The sequence below is a fragment of the Zootermopsis nevadensis genome, unplaced genomic scaffold, assembly GCF_977971745.1.
Source record: "Zootermopsis nevadensis isolate Lab colony 2312 unplaced genomic scaffold, Znev_1.0 Znev_ptg000022l, whole genome shotgun sequence".
In the NCBI taxonomy this organism is placed as follows: domain Eukaryota; kingdom Metazoa; phylum Arthropoda; class Insecta; order Blattodea; family Termopsidae; genus Zootermopsis; species Zootermopsis nevadensis.
In genome coordinates, this window is record NW_028259154.1 from 2,241,926 (window position 1) to 2,257,711 (window position 15,786).

Here is a 15,786-nt window from a genome sequence, read left to right on the forward strand (position 1 = left end):
CTGAAAACAGATGCACATGAAACGTGGAAGTCTTTTCTTTGACTGTGACTGTGAGTAAGGTACATAGACTTGAGACTCACCCAGAAGCAGGAGGGTGAGGTCGGACACGGCGAGGCTGAACAGGTAGTAGTTGGTGGCAGTCCGCATTGATCTGTTGCGCGCAATCACCACGCAAACCGCCACATTGCCGATGATGCCCGACACAAAGATGACGACGTAGGTCACGGTGATCGGCAGCACCACCGCGAGAGGCAGACGTTTCGGCCCCAGCGTCCTCCCGAGATACTGCTCTATGGATTCGTTCATAGAACCGAGACTGGTGTCGTTGTCTGAACTGCCCAGCAGGAGAAAATCCGACGCACTCATTTCAAGAGTTCGTAAAACGGCCTGAACAACTTATGACACATCTATAAATTTTCACTGGAATAATAGGGGTGGCGGTATTATGTGATACAAAGAATGCCCGCAGGAAAAGATCACCACCAGTCAACGCTCAATCACAAAAACTTCAGAAGAGATTTACTCTTCGCACGGTCATGACTTCGTCCATCATTCTAATCGACAGACGCCTTTTGCCTGAAACAGAAAACAAATGTCTTATTTCTTCTAAACTATTTCGGACTATTTGTCTGCTCGGCGTGTTATTTCCAACGTCTCAGAAGTCTGCGAATTATGAATGTGAATAATATTTTAAGTTTCGATTATATTACTGACATACTTCTCTTGTAATAAGAACCAAAACTTGAACTCGATTTTAAATTATCGTAATGCACTCAACATACCAGGAATTTGTGACAAATTTTAACATCATCTTCCGTCTACAAGTGGCTTCCGACATAAATCCTAAAGAACGATTTAAATTCTTACGTCAATCATTTTTAATTTGGCGAGTATTGGAAAATTTTCCGTAATTAAGACGGCTGTCTGATGGGTTGCTGGAGGATGTAAGTTGGTAAAATTCCACCAGACCACGCAACCCAGCACTGACAACCTCAGATCTCACCAAATATTCAATCGATCTTATGCATAAATAAGCAACTAATCCCTGTATAAATAAATGAGCAGAAACTGGCCCAGTGGATGTTGGATTCAATAACAGTTACGTGCATCTTTATTACATTCCATGGATCCTTAACTCAAATGATAAAATAATGTGGAATAAATCTTAATAATACAATACATATTACATATATTATAAATGCTGTTCATACTGTTATAAACTTTCATATATTCTAAACACAAGGTTCACGTAAACAGTGATATGTTACAAATACATCTACCAATTACATTCAGTAGATAATTCGTAACACCCATTTGTGCTACACGAAGACAAGAAAACCTTAATGAACACTAAAAATTTATGAACAAAGTAAAATAAGTGTTTAATTAAGTGTCTTTTTAATCCTACCTTAAATTGTAGCTCTATATTTATGACTTGTGATAGTTAATGGTACACTATTAAAACGGATGGAACTAACTTAATATGCACTCTTCTGAAAACACTAGAGGTTGAAAACTGGTCTGTGTAACTGAGTATTTTTCCTTGTACGCATTGACTCTGTGTATAGCGGAATTAATTTTAAAATGCTCTTGGTTATTTACAGCGAATTTCTTTAATGAGAATATGTATTCACATAGAGAGCTAAGTACGATCTATAAATTCCTAAACTGACGTCTTTATGATTTCATGGGCTTGACACGAGCCATTAAAGTGAATATTTTTTCTCTGTTACAAGAATTACCTCCCCAAATTATTTCACAATTCATTCCCTATGAAATGAGTATTTAAACAAGTAACCAACAAAGTAATTACCTCATTTACTAAATAATCAGCTAATTCACTAAAACGTTAATGACTTTCCGGGCTTCTCTAAGCCCCTCTCATGAGGTATTTTGAAATGGGGGTGTAGCTCCACTCGTTTTTAACCTCGGCACTAGATGGAGATGAGTGATGAGCTTCAAGCCCCGACTGCCTTGCACCCGGAAAACGAATCTCCGTTTTTCGTCATACGAGACCGCGGTTCTCAAAGAAGGTTTGATGTGCTGGCGAGGAGACGAACCCTGATCCTGTGGGAAATCGAAGCCTGATCGGCCTACTCACCAATAATACACAAACGAACTAAATAAATATATCCTATAAGTAATTAATTTCGTCACGATGATAAAATTACCCAATTCCGTAGCAAAGTACCTTCTGTTTCTTAGCAAATCAATCTCTGTGACGTATACGCACCTAAGGGAGCATTGTGACACCAGGAAGACAGGAAGCAGCGTGCTCTGAAGGTGTTTTTGGGCTCCAGAGCTTCAGATGTGACGAACGTACGGTACGCCTTTCGCTGCCGAGTTGAAGACGTCTGTTTGCCTCGGGTGTCTTGCAGAGGCAGAGGCAGATAAGGCCAGAAGCGCGCTCTGTTTACCCGTGTCACGTGGGATTACAACTGAAGCCCTTATTTATGGCAAACAGACGACTAACTGCTAACTAAATAATTACGCAACTAAGACTCGAATTCACTACTTAAGTAACCAAGTAGCTAACCCAGACTGTAACTTCCTAAATTTATAAAAAAAACCTGCAGTGGAGCTTGGAGTAAGCATAACTCTACGACCTAAAATCGTTTATCTGATGTTCGTACACTAACTTCTTAAGTCGGATCAGCCATCGACCAATGGAAAAGAAAGTTTTGTGTCGCAATGAAGAAAATGGGACGTCCTATTTAACATCGATTTCGACAAAAATTGATTGAACAATGAAAAACACCTATTTTATAAATTATAAATGAACGCTTCTTTTCTGCGCACCGAATCAACGGAGCAGAATAAGTCTTCTTGTACACAAACTTAGTTTTGTCCCACACAATCCATACGAGTTTAATTTAAATCCGTTCATCCGTTCATTTTACCGAAGTTTCGATAATTTCTTTTGCGTCATCCGATATTTGGTACGTGGCTTTTTAGCAGAAAGAGAGAGAAATGAAACACTGCGAGTCTGCACTGGTACAGAGTCAACAGTATCACAGATACAAATTGCACACCGGGACGTACCTACGTCACACAGACAACCAATCACTCACACAGTACGAAGCAAAGAACAGATAAATGTGTGCAGAAGGGAGCAAAACACCCTGAAAGGAAGAAGCAACTGTAAGAGTGACATTAGCAGGAAAACTGACAAATAAAATCCTTGGTCAAAGCCAAAAACAGAATTTTACCAATGAAGAAACTACGACATTTTCCGTGGTTGATTACATCCAGGGGTTATCGGGAAGAACTCCCAAGCTCGGGGGAAAAAATGGTACAAAATTCTTCGTGAATGGGGTAGCTAATAGACAGGAAAGACAGGAACACAGACCACGTGACATAAGAATCACCGAAAACAAATGCAAAACACAATTAAGCTCGCAAACTCTATTGCGTACCAAAATTGCATAAAAAATCCTCATGCATTCTTTAACGTGCATTTAGATGTTTCAAATTCTCCTTGTTCGACATTTCTCACTTTGGCCACCAGATCGCAGCATCTCAACGCCCGCCTCACGATTTTCCTCATTCGTCATTATGTTATCACCGCTCGTAGGACATTCAAATGCACGGTCGTGCAGAACGGCACAATATCCACATCAAATTTTATCCAAATCCGCCCAGTCGATATCTATTTTAATCGACTGTGCAGACGGACGGACGGACAGGTCAATGACAGAAATTAACCTAAAGGCGGGAGTACAGCCAACTTCCGAAACGTCGTGTATATCGTATACACCTCAGTCAATGGCCAATGTCCAAGCGTCCATTTCAACATACCCTTACAGAATCATTTATCATACATATTGCCATTCGACACTTTGTAGCAACTAAAATAAAGAAAAAATATACAGATTCGAATTAAACTATGCACTGTGAAAGGGTCGATAATTAAGTACATGTTGAGGTTTAGATGTAATTAACACTAACCTAACCCAATCTGACCCAACCTAATCCTAACCTAACCCAAACCAACCTAACCTAACTTCGGGGGACAGTTTCCTTGAAAATAAAATAGTCGCTCAGCTGAATACGAAATTTCCTCTCGTTTACGGAACCCAAGCGCTGACGACGCCGCGTTCTTAAGAACCCATCACTGGGCCTTATCCTGAGCCAGATAAATCCAGTTCACATACTCATTGTCTTCTGCATGTTCGTCTCTCAATTGCTTCATCGTTTCTGATCAAAGTTCACAAGCCGAAAAGCTGCTGATACATGAAGTTGGTTGCGTCTGACTAATTAGCGAACTACAATCACATTTGTCTCTGTTCTTCTACATCGGAAATTATTCCACATTCATGACATTAGTGTAAGTGTTGACGAAATTATGACAATAATATTTCCCTGAATGACAAAGTAATGCATCCATCTTTTATAAGGCATTAAAAGACTGAAAAGTCAACAAATTAATTATAGCGAATTTATTTAGGTACATCGAAACACAGCATAAAGAAATAGTTTAAATATGAAAAATACGAAGATGAGAATTTATAGTAATCAGACGAGAACAATGCGTGAAAAAATTGATGTTAAGATCTTTCTAAGACAAAGACTGTGTTTGTGCCTTATCAAGGAATCATGATGGCGGATACGTCTATCTGAAAGCTGGTTGATGGGCATTAGAGAAGAATTTTGGTCCATCGCATGACCGAGATTGTAAGTGACAACATAAGTGGTAAAGGGTAACGAAGCGGACCTATAAAGCCTATGTCCCCACATGAATTATATGATGAGCTCTGCAATAGTTCGTTAGCTTTTGAAATTATATGTAGAGCTAAGTGCAGCTATCACCCGCCCGCCATGTTAGTATTCAACGAATTTAAAACACAAATTAAGGAACAATCAGGAAACAGCTATCTCGTAATTCATGTAGCGTTTTTTTTAGAAGGAACCTTAATATCGATTGAAAAAGTATAAAAAATGAAATCGATAAGGAATTTCGTGATTTTACGTCAAAGTAATAATGCTGACCACATCAGTGAACACGTTCTATGCACATTGCATGAGAGGCCAAAACATACGTAAACAAATGTAGACTTTACAGACCTGCAAAGCTAAACAGCAAAGACAAATTTCCCTGACGAATTTTAAGATATGCATCCCACGTGTCATGCTTCTGCTAACATGGGGCATGCATGGACAGAGTTTACTCAAATAAAGCTTATATTATTCACGGAGATATCGTGAATTAAAGAAATCTGAAAAATTAATAGCGTTGCTGTTATAATATTTGTAACTTAAATACCCTTTAGACAAGCGAGTTCCCCGAATTGTACAAAATCTGCACATTTTTACACATCATCGATTCGATAGATTTAGAAGTATATTATAATAATTCTGAATGACAGAATTTCTGGTAAGAACACTTGAATAAGAATTTAAGAAACGTCTGGAGAACGTGTGTCTGTAATTGATTCTGTGCACTATAATATTAAAGGAATTTTATGGTTAAGAAGTAATGATGTCCAGCATTTAGCGGAAGAATTTAACAGTGATTATGGACAGGTTAAAACTTATCGAAGTCTACATTCCACAGATTGCAAAGACGTTTCCAAGTGTATTCTGAGTCATGTGTCATATACTCTGATGTCTTAGTAGAGCCACAATCGAGGCGACTTCGTACGAACACAGCACTCGATATTTTCATCTGAACACGCCGACATCAACAGCAAGAATAAACAAATATAATTTAGTGACACATTTCGTATAATCTCCATGGAGACGTGAACTCGGTAGATTTAGGCCTATCGCATTGCACACATACGAAATGCCCAAGTTAGACGGATATTGGTCGCGCAATTTTAAAAACTGATTTATTTGGATATCTTTAAAACTGATTCATATTCCACGATAACGTTTCAATCCAAACATTATCAACAATCACAGAACAAAAACAAAAAAAAAGTTTTTTTGTTTACTGTATAAAAACGAAGTCAACCGGGAACAGTCCAATTTCAAATTATTCATAATCTGATTGCATAAATTTTATTCTTACACACATCGGAGCAAAGTCAGCTTTCACATCCCACATGCCCCCGTTCGGTTACAATGTCAATCTCTACACAGAATTCTATTTTTAGACATGACGCACTCTTTTAAGTTTGACGACCACAGATATCGCATACTACAATTATCGGCACTAGTGCTGATATCGAACGAGAAGTTTTCTCACTTGCTACGATGGCAGAGATTTACAGAATGCAGATGTGAGATAGCGCCCAACTTTCATTGGAAATCTATCAATACTTCACAAGGGGACAGACACAAACACGTGCTTAGTGGTATGAAAAGCCTACATTTATTTTGGAATGAAAATGGCCCAGAATCATGGATTTCTAAACAAATCGAAGTTTGAGACATGATGCAGGTTGTACGCCGTCAAGGAATGGAAGCAGATGGGAGCAAGATTCCCCAGGACTCACGAGGGAGAAAATATAACTCAGGAATTTCCAGGAATTTTATTTATAAGACCTGAAGAATGCAAGGTGCTTTCATAAGTTTGCGTCGCCTTGCTGAACGTCTTTCCACCTTCTGTCGCACGTCCATAGAAACTGGTCCAGCATAAAGAATACAATTTTAATTAAAAAACCTTGCGAATACGTCCATCAATACTGCAAGAGTGAATCAATATAATCAAGAAAGTACTTGGAAAGTTAATGTCAGCGGTAGTTTCTCCAAATTGTACATCCGAGACATCTCTCCACGTCCTTTGACAAGATCACCGTCGTACGTGTTCGCGAATTTCTCTGAGTTTCTAAGCAACCAATCCGCGAGCGCCGCGTCACGGTCCTGTCCCGCTGTTGTCATGACAACCAACTTTCATCTCTGTTTCTTATATTTCTATGTACACACGCTTGCCCGAATAAAGATAACAGTTGTTAGCGATGCAAAGCAAAGTTCAAAAGCTGCGAAGAAGAACAGAAAATAGTCTATTAAAAGCGTAAACTACACACACACACACACACGCACGTAGTCCATGACGTCATTCGCGGACTGCTAGGGAAGAAACCACTTGGAACTGAAAAGCAGACATAATATAAAATATATCTTAGAGGTTGGATCTGGTTCAGGGTGGAAATGTTGTAACATAAAGATGAAATTTTCGGTTCTATAAAAGTCCGGAAAATTCTTCACTCGCTCGGCAACTGTTAGCTTCTGCGAGTAGTCAACACAAGTTGACTGAAAGGTTTACCGATTGTCAGATCGTGTCCTCTGACGATAAATCCGATATTCACGGGGGGGGGGGGATCCATTTCTATAAACCTGTGTTACAGTAAGGGGAATTTAAACTCACATTTCAGTTCTACAGGCCTAGATCTGGAGGCCGTATCGTGGTTAATGTCAGCAAACTTCTTGCCATGTGAAGGTCAGTGGTACTTGAGGACTTCGTGAATACAAGTTCTGTTCTCTAAGTTTCTGCGCAAGGTACAAGCACCTCGTGAGCCCCTTCATGGTCTGTCTTTTAGGTACCACCTGCCTCGGTAGCCGCTGAGATCTGGGAGACCTCCAAGGATTCCCAAGGGACAAAGCGAATCCAGCGGATTTGAACATAGGTTTTTCACTCAACTGGACTCCCCCACAAGGGTTATGTCGCCCAGGGGGTCCTGTCGTCTCAAAGGCCTGCACTGAGTGGGGGCACATGCCCCCATCCCAAGTGTTAGCTTCTTGCTTACTCCTGACGGGGAGTACATGAAAGGAGATGTGGTTGTTCTATTTATCAATTGTTATTTCTTGCAAATTTTTGACAAAGTTCCCAAAACAATGTGAGGCTTAAAGAACGCCTTTGGAATTTTAGTATAATCCAAAGAGTACATTTGTCCAGTCCATCTTTGAGCGCCAAAGAAATAAGAGGGGATTATTTTTTTTATTTTAATGCAAACTATAAATTAATTTAACGAGAATCATGAACAGCGGTATTTACATTGCGGAGGATATGAACATGAGTTTGTCTCATAATCGCAGGTTATTGTAAATGTCTCTCACTGTTTGTTTCCGTCAACATGCCACAATTAACTAACTACTGGTAGTGAGAATTGTAACTGAGAGCATTATGGAGCAGAGCAGCGTCGCCCTTAAGACGCTGGAAAATAAACACGTAGCAGTTAGACCCGTCAACCTTCTCCGACCCACGACAAAATATCAGGCCTACGCACAACCAACTGCGTGCAGTCTCCAACGAAAAAGCCATTCTGCGGCCTAGCCGAACGTTTCTTGAAATTGATTCAATAATTTAGATTACATAATCAATAAAAACAATTAATCGAAGCTATACATTACAGAAAAAATGTAACAAATTGGCCTGTTCACCACATGAAGAGGTCCATCCAACTCTGGTTTATACTTTAATTGTTCTTATTATAATTTTAAGAACACGGTTGGCCCTTTCAATCAAGACATTGGCATAAAAATGAAAGGTTAACATCAAAATATATTTCTACTAATTAACTGAGAATTTCAAGATTTTAATCAAGTGTTTTTAAAGCGACAAGGGGAATACTTTATTAAGAGATTTAAATGAAGATATTTAAAACACATCAAAATGTATACGAACAGCGTTAGTGCATGTGAGTGACTGAAAGTACGAAACGTCTGCTCATAATATGTTGGACACTGCCCGCTGTCTGGCGTGCATTATTAAGTTTCGCCAGTTAGTTCAGGTTGATGTTTGCCGTCGCACTGCTCTGCCGGTTACTGATTAACTCAGCCTCGGTTTTATTACTAATCTTAAAATAAAACGTAGTCAGTAATTTGTCAATATAATTAAAAATTACCTCAAGACGGGAGTGCAGTCAATACCGAAACGTCCTATATGTCATATATACATCAGAAAGCGTACAAAATAATATTCTGATAATTAACTGAAGACTCTAACAAACTCTACGCCATAATATGTTATGAATCATGCTGACGTGTACTTTGTTACTCCGAACACAAGTTATGTAATTATGTTGTTCTTGAAGGAAACTGTAGGACAGACGGTTTGTGCAAAAGTTATGTAAATAATTTAAAGGAAAAAAACTTATATCATAGCAAGTAAAAAAGATTACTTTTCGTCATCCCAAAATGTGCATCAACGCGAGGAAGAGCCAAGTTTGTGAAGCTCTTCGGTTTGTGCCATCTTCGAGTCAAAACTCAACAGCGCTTTAAGGGCATGTGCAAATTTCGTGAGCTTCATAGCCTCTAATTTCCCGCAGATAATATTCGAGTAGTCAAATATAAGAAAATACGACGGATGTGGCATGCACCGACCAAGGAAGAGACGAGATTTCGGTCGAAAAACCTACTTGGAGACATAGGGCCTCGGTGGGGGATTACGAGGTGGGTATTTGGACAGGATCCATCCCGGGCTACGAGTATTGGAAGGATTGTCTTACGGAAGCTGCTCCGTGAAATTTGTGCACAGATATACCGACGTGTCAAAGGTTCTTATTGACTGAATAAATCATTACCCTGATGCTGGACACAGTAATCACATCTGAAACGTCGGTCAGATTACACAAGATCCCAGAGGAGCGTTAACTCCACGAAATCAATTACGAACAAAATTTGTCTGTGTATTTGGTATAAGTCAATAGGCAGTGAAGGGACCACCGACTCTCTCATGAAATATGCAACAACCGAACGTTGCTGAGTGGTTAGCATTCCTTCCTCTTTATGGACAGCCCCGGTTTCCAATCTCGGCCAGGAGATTGGCTGTCCTATACAGGATTTTAGAGGTTTTCATCCAGCCACGTTAACTATACAATTTTACGCTAGTCTGCGCTGCTGGCGGTGTCTTAAAAATTTCATACAAATTAAATAAATACAGGGCAAAGAACATGGCTGTCCCAGACGTAATGTGCACGTCTCAAGTCGATGAAAATTGCGTCTCATGCACAAATTTAGGTTCTAGGTTCGTCATTAAAATCTGTACTCGAGATCAGCTGAACGGATTGTCATAGAATCTGATATTTGAGTGAAATGCTTTAATTTTGGTTTAAATCAATCAAAAATAATGGGATTTTCATATGGAGCCCAACAAGCGTTTCTGCGCGGAACCAAAAACCTACCATGATTAGGTTGGGCATCCACAGACAATACAATCATGACATGGCGTCGTTTCTTACCGAGGCAGATGCCCCAGACACGTATTCACTAACCACAGACAACTTTGAGAAGAACGCCCCGGTATTATTTCTCTACAACTTTGTAAACATGCTTTTTCTAACGTTAAGGGAGACTTTGTCTCTCCCAAATATTATTTCCTTTCCTCGAAAGGAATTCATTTCAAAATGACATTTCGCTTTATATACAGAAAACGCACCTTTGAAAATTTTCAGACTGAGAAAATTTCATACGTGACATACTTTACACAAAAATGTATCCTATCCTACGACAAGAACAGCACAAGGGAGGCAGAAATACAGACACACGGAGTTGGCCAGCGTTCATATTTAATTTAAATGATACACAAGTCGACCACAGTTTATTCAGATTTATTCAAAGTAATGACAAGCGTTTAGCATTATTGGGGAAAATTATAAGAAAACTTACTTGTTAAAAGTAACACCCGTTACATGTCGTCAATAAGAGTGATTCACTGATACATTGGATTCATAATACTTTCCATTACACACAGGAACATGGCCGGTGATATGGCATTAATTTCTGTTTGTGGTTACTTAAGTCTGCCGGACGTGTTTGAAACACTCTGCTGTTCCGGTAGGCCCGTTCATTGTCTGCCGAGCAGTTTGTGACATGCTTCGAATTTATCGACATACTAATCTAATGCGACCGTCAGCATCGAATACTGACTTTAAATAATTGTAGTTTTTAAACATAATTTGAAAAATCGAACTATACTCCTAATTAAATATTTATAAACTAATTAATACAAATACATTTTCAAAACAGCGCGTTTAATTTATTTACACGAAAGAACTATTGTAGTTAAACGCATATTTATTCCGAATAATCAATTAAAATTTCTCCCTAAATTTATTTCAATGACTGGATTTGCAGTTTACTGGGTAGTTACGAATAATTAACAGTCTCTGTATGGTAACAAGGAATCAAGCAAGATATCAGTATACTAAATTTATATCGATACAAAGTGCTTCTCCCTGGTATCATATCGCACTGATGTATCGATTATCAAGTACAATCCCCAATAACATTACGATTTGCTGTCTGAAAATTGATCACAGTACGAACTGAAAGTCGTGATCGAGTGGTAATCACTCCTGCTTCGTAATTGGGAGGTTAAATGCCAGTCCGGAGACCGCCTATCCTACCTGAGGTTTTCCTCAGGCAAATGCCAGGATAGTACGTTAAATTAGGCCACGACCGCTTCCTTGAACATATTTTTTAATTTATTATTCAGTAGCATCGTCTTAATTAACGCTATGTAGTCTGATATACTGAAAAAGCGTCGTTAAATAATTATAAATAAACAAAATAATAAATCACGCTACTAGCTCACGTCAGTGAATCAAGGAAAATAAATTTTAATTTATATTAACGTCGTGAAAACGGAAGATCACGTCTCGTTTCGAACGTCGCACGATTTGCGACTATCGCAGTCGACTACTTCAGTGTCTTTTACTTACAAACTTCGCCGCAGTCCGCGGCCAACTCAAGACGCCGAGCGCGGATTCGCCGACTCTCAGCGGTGGCCACATGGAACAGACGACAAGCGCCCCAACTGATCAACGATACGCCTGCTCACAGCACGCACTCCGTGCGACAGACGCCGACAGACCCGCGCCGCGACGCTACGTGCCGCCAGCTGAAAATCGCGCATGCGCCCTCACTAACTGGACCATCTGTCCAAACAATCCTCTTCAGACGATTGATACGTAATGTTATTTAACGATGCTGTTTCATTTCAGATGATATGCAGCGTCGAATTATATGGATCTGTAAGGAAACGGTCGAGTTTAAAATAAAGAACGTTTACCTGTCAGATGATATTAAAATATATTTCTAAGTAATTTAGGCAAACACGAACAGCCCCATTGCTTCGCACTTTTCACTGGTCTTGAGGAGCTGATAGTTGCTCAGATAATCATAAACTTCCCTTTGTATTCATATGCCCGAAGGTTCATTACCGTGTTCAGAAGAGCCCGCCACTGGTCCATTACGGTCAATTTTAATATTATCATCCTATCGAAGCTTAAATGTTACTAGTGGTCCGTATATTCATGTTTTTCTACTGAAAATTTTGCACCAATATAGAGTTTGTAAGAAGGATGGCTGTCTTTTGGGTTCCAGTGCCGTGTAGTCTAATGGAAGTTTACCGACGTATCAGAAGTCCTTGCTGCCTCCTTCATCAGGGCGATGAGAATTTCCATTATACTCCATATGCCAGAAAGTAATAAAAGAATTCATAAAAATAACGTTTTTCAAAAGTGAGTGAAATTCTGATTTAATCATTCACATAATACATAAACTACATGGACAAATCTTTCACGAAAATGTGGATGTTATTAAAAAGAATCTGTGCTAGGAATTAATAGTGCTGTCAAAAACGTTCGCGATAGTTCATCTTTCATATTGCAAAATCTTCTCCATTTTTTTTTAAAAAAATGTATGTTTTAAGTATATTATATTCAGCTGTTGGATTTATTTTGTTCTAGTAAAAAGATGCATCCTATTTCATTCCTACTACATCATTTTGTGTTCACAGTCTCAGATTTTGCGAGTAGTAGTCGCCGTTTGGACGGAGACAAAGAACTTTTGAATTGCAGAAACGTCACTATTGTCACTAAACTTAACATGCAAATCAGCAAAACGAAAACTTAGACGCAGCCCAGAAAATGTCGTGAGCAATTTTGAATGTGTCACTGGCGTAATGGACCGACCATCGTCGCAAACCTTCGGCGAACGCAGAAACATGGGGCATGAATGCAACAAAATTAATTTAACTAGCATTTGAACGGAGACACGAAATGTAACGAGAGTGGACAGACCTACAGTAGTAACGCAGTCACCACATTTGTTCTCGATCGCTTGCATTCTGCGATGCTGTCAGCTGTTTGGTAGAGATTTTATAAAGACGTTGACAATATTACGTACTAAGACGTCCCAAATAATTTTTCTTCTCCCTTAATATTCGTCTGTTTTTCGGACGGACGTCGGCTGTTGGGCGCAGCGACGTGAGCCTCGTCTTTGTTAGTCCTGGGTTCTGCTCCCGGGAGCCTTCCTCACCGACATGAAGTTTATTTTTTATATTTAAGTTTTCGCAGATGTAACTTCGGATTTTGTGGGAGAAGTTACGTCAAATGCTGAAAATTATCCAACGTTTCGAGTAACATTGTAGTTACCATCTTCAGGGCGAATGTGTCGAGGTTTGGCGTTTTATCAAGTCTTATATAGGGAAGGCAGTACTGTCGTATCGACGATTTGTACTTCTCAGCTCCGTTTTGATCGACAAACTAGAGGAGAAGGAAAATTATTCTTGCTGCAAGCCACGTTACAACGGAATAAATTCATACGAAAAACATTCAGACGTGGGTAGAAAAACAAATTCCTACGAAATACCAACCAAATTTCTTGTAGTTAATTTATTTTATAGGGCGAATCCGGTATTTCACTCCGGGCTCAACTCGTTTTTTTTTTTACGGAATTCTGACTTCTTAGCCCTAATTCTTCATTGATTAAAAACATTTAAGAAATCAGAAATTGAATATCTCATCTCTGAATACCAGATACTCGTGGATGGGAAGTCTTCATTCCCCCTGGAAAATGTTCATAACCACCGCCACCGTGGGCGCAGTTCGGACTCCGAACTGAAAATAGGAATTAGCAATCGCACGTGGATTACAGCGTCAGTGGTAACAGAGCAAGATGACGCAGTGGCTCTCCTCTTATTGGACACAACAGCGTTCCTGTCGTTTGACAATGTTTGTCATCCAAACAAACGCAGGAAATTGTTCTGGAAACACGAGTGTCGCCAGACGCTTTTGTGTAACGCCTCAGCGTCTCGTTTCATAATCTCGAAGACAGTGACACCAACTTTAATGACAGATATATTTACAGACACAGAGGAAATGGTGCAAGATCGTTTAAGCTGTCTTGACTAGTGCACGTGGATAAGAAATTACACAGTAATTAGCTCTTGCTAATATTAAATCGTCTCATCAACCACAAAGATTATATGGCTCGTGACCAAAGATTCTCTGAATGTCTGCGGCACTGATCAACTTCATTCTGCTGGTTTTATTTCGTAAACAGCAAAATTTTTGAGGCATTTCTTGTTTACTACGTTTCGTTGGTTATCGCGTTCTCTGGTAGATCACCGCAACGCGTAGATGTTTGCACACTTAATATAAGAAGAAACTTCGAAATCGGCTCTAACTGCTCAAATTTTTCGTGCTCCGTTGATTTCGTAACGAGGTTTCCTCGGAGGCATGTCGTCAAATGTGGTGCGAGTGTGTATGGGAGCGGCCGCGGCCTATTTAAAAGCTCTGTGGCAGCGGTTACAGGAGGAATTGAGGCAGAGAACGCAGTCTCGTTTAGGCCAGACGACAGCGAGACCGTCAACAGAATCGGGGAAGTGTCGAAGGTTGGCTCGAAACAGAGGCGAAAGCTGTATCAGATTCTCTTGTGCGTGGTTTGAGAACAGATGAAATAGTTTCATTACGGAGGAAACTTCAATTAATGATCAGCAAACTTAATTAGTTAACGGTGAAATTTTCACTTCTCACAGCAGTGAAAGTTAGACTACTCTTCTGGTTTAAGACGCACTGAAATTTTGTAAGTGATTACTAGTTTTCAAAGGAACTTACCACCTCCATCTTCACGGTAAACATATAAATATCTACCCGATAAAATGACTTCCAAGACGGTTAAAATATTCTTATTCTGGGCTGTAACGCTGTGTGAATGTTTACGTTGATGCCAACATTCAGAGAAACGCAATTCCTCCATTTCGAGCCCTGAAGATAAAGGCAGTAAGTACCTTTATTCCGAAACATTCGCATGAACGTAAAAGCCCAAACGGCGTTGCTTAACAGAAGATGAACATCGACATATTTGAAGATCGAGAATTTATCTGCCACGGATGATTGTATTTTCGGCTGTGTCACCGTGTAGTCTGGTAGATGTTTACCGACGTTTTAGAAGTCCTTACTGCCTCCATCATCAGGGCGATGAGGCGGGAAGGACCTCTGAAACGTCGGTAAACTTCTACCAGACGGCACAGCCCAGAAGACATAAATCTTCGGACCCACCTCTCTGAGAACCTCAAATCGTGCAAATCTGCAACAGTTCGGCTGTTACGACCATTGAACTTGCTTATTTAAGAAATTGAAAACCGAATGAGAAGGCGAAACGTCTACCCAACACGAATAAAGGGCTATATTTTTAGACATAAACGTAACGAGGGTGGATTTTCGCTGGAGTGATCCATAATTAATGGAATCATTTGCGTGCTTCAGCGTGCCGAAGAAAGTGAAAACATTCAAACGGTTCTGAAGAAATTACTGAAGGGTTCGCCCCGCCGAGGGACGGATTCAAACGTCATCTACACGAAGAATTGCAGAGGTAAACAACGTGGCTCGCAGATGTCGCTAAATGAGAGGCCTGCGCCACGGGAGAACAAAAGTAGATTGTATCTTAGGCTTAACTGCACGCACCAATTGATATTTATTCATTGGATTCATACTGAAGACAAACATTGATTCTTAGAATACGACCTTCGAACAAAAGCTTGGCTGACATAATTCCTTCCAAATCCTTGCTCTCACTTTAAACAAATTTAAACCAGTTTCTAGTGCCTAAATTAGC

General features: G+C 39.8%; 1 protein-coding gene across 5 annotated transcripts in view; it reads right to left on the reverse strand.

Moving 5' to 3' along the window:
* Nucleotides 1–2,392, reverse strand: part of LOC110826533 (neuropeptides capa receptor) — a 28,819-nt gene extending 26,427 nt beyond the window's left edge. For all 5 annotated transcript variants that reach the window (XM_022057255.2, XM_022057257.2, XM_022057258.2 and 2 more), the window contains exons 1-2: nucleotides 2,234–2,392; nucleotides 81–576 (exon numbers count right to left, since the gene is read on the reverse strand). In XM_022057255.2, coding sequence (XP_021912947.1) covers nucleotides 81–366 — 286 coding nt within the window. In that variant the 5' untranslated portion in view covers nucleotides 367–576; nucleotides 2,234–2,392. The remainder of the gene's footprint in view (nucleotides 1–80; nucleotides 577–2,233) is intronic.
* Nucleotides 2,393–15,786: the final 13,394 nt, after the last annotated feature.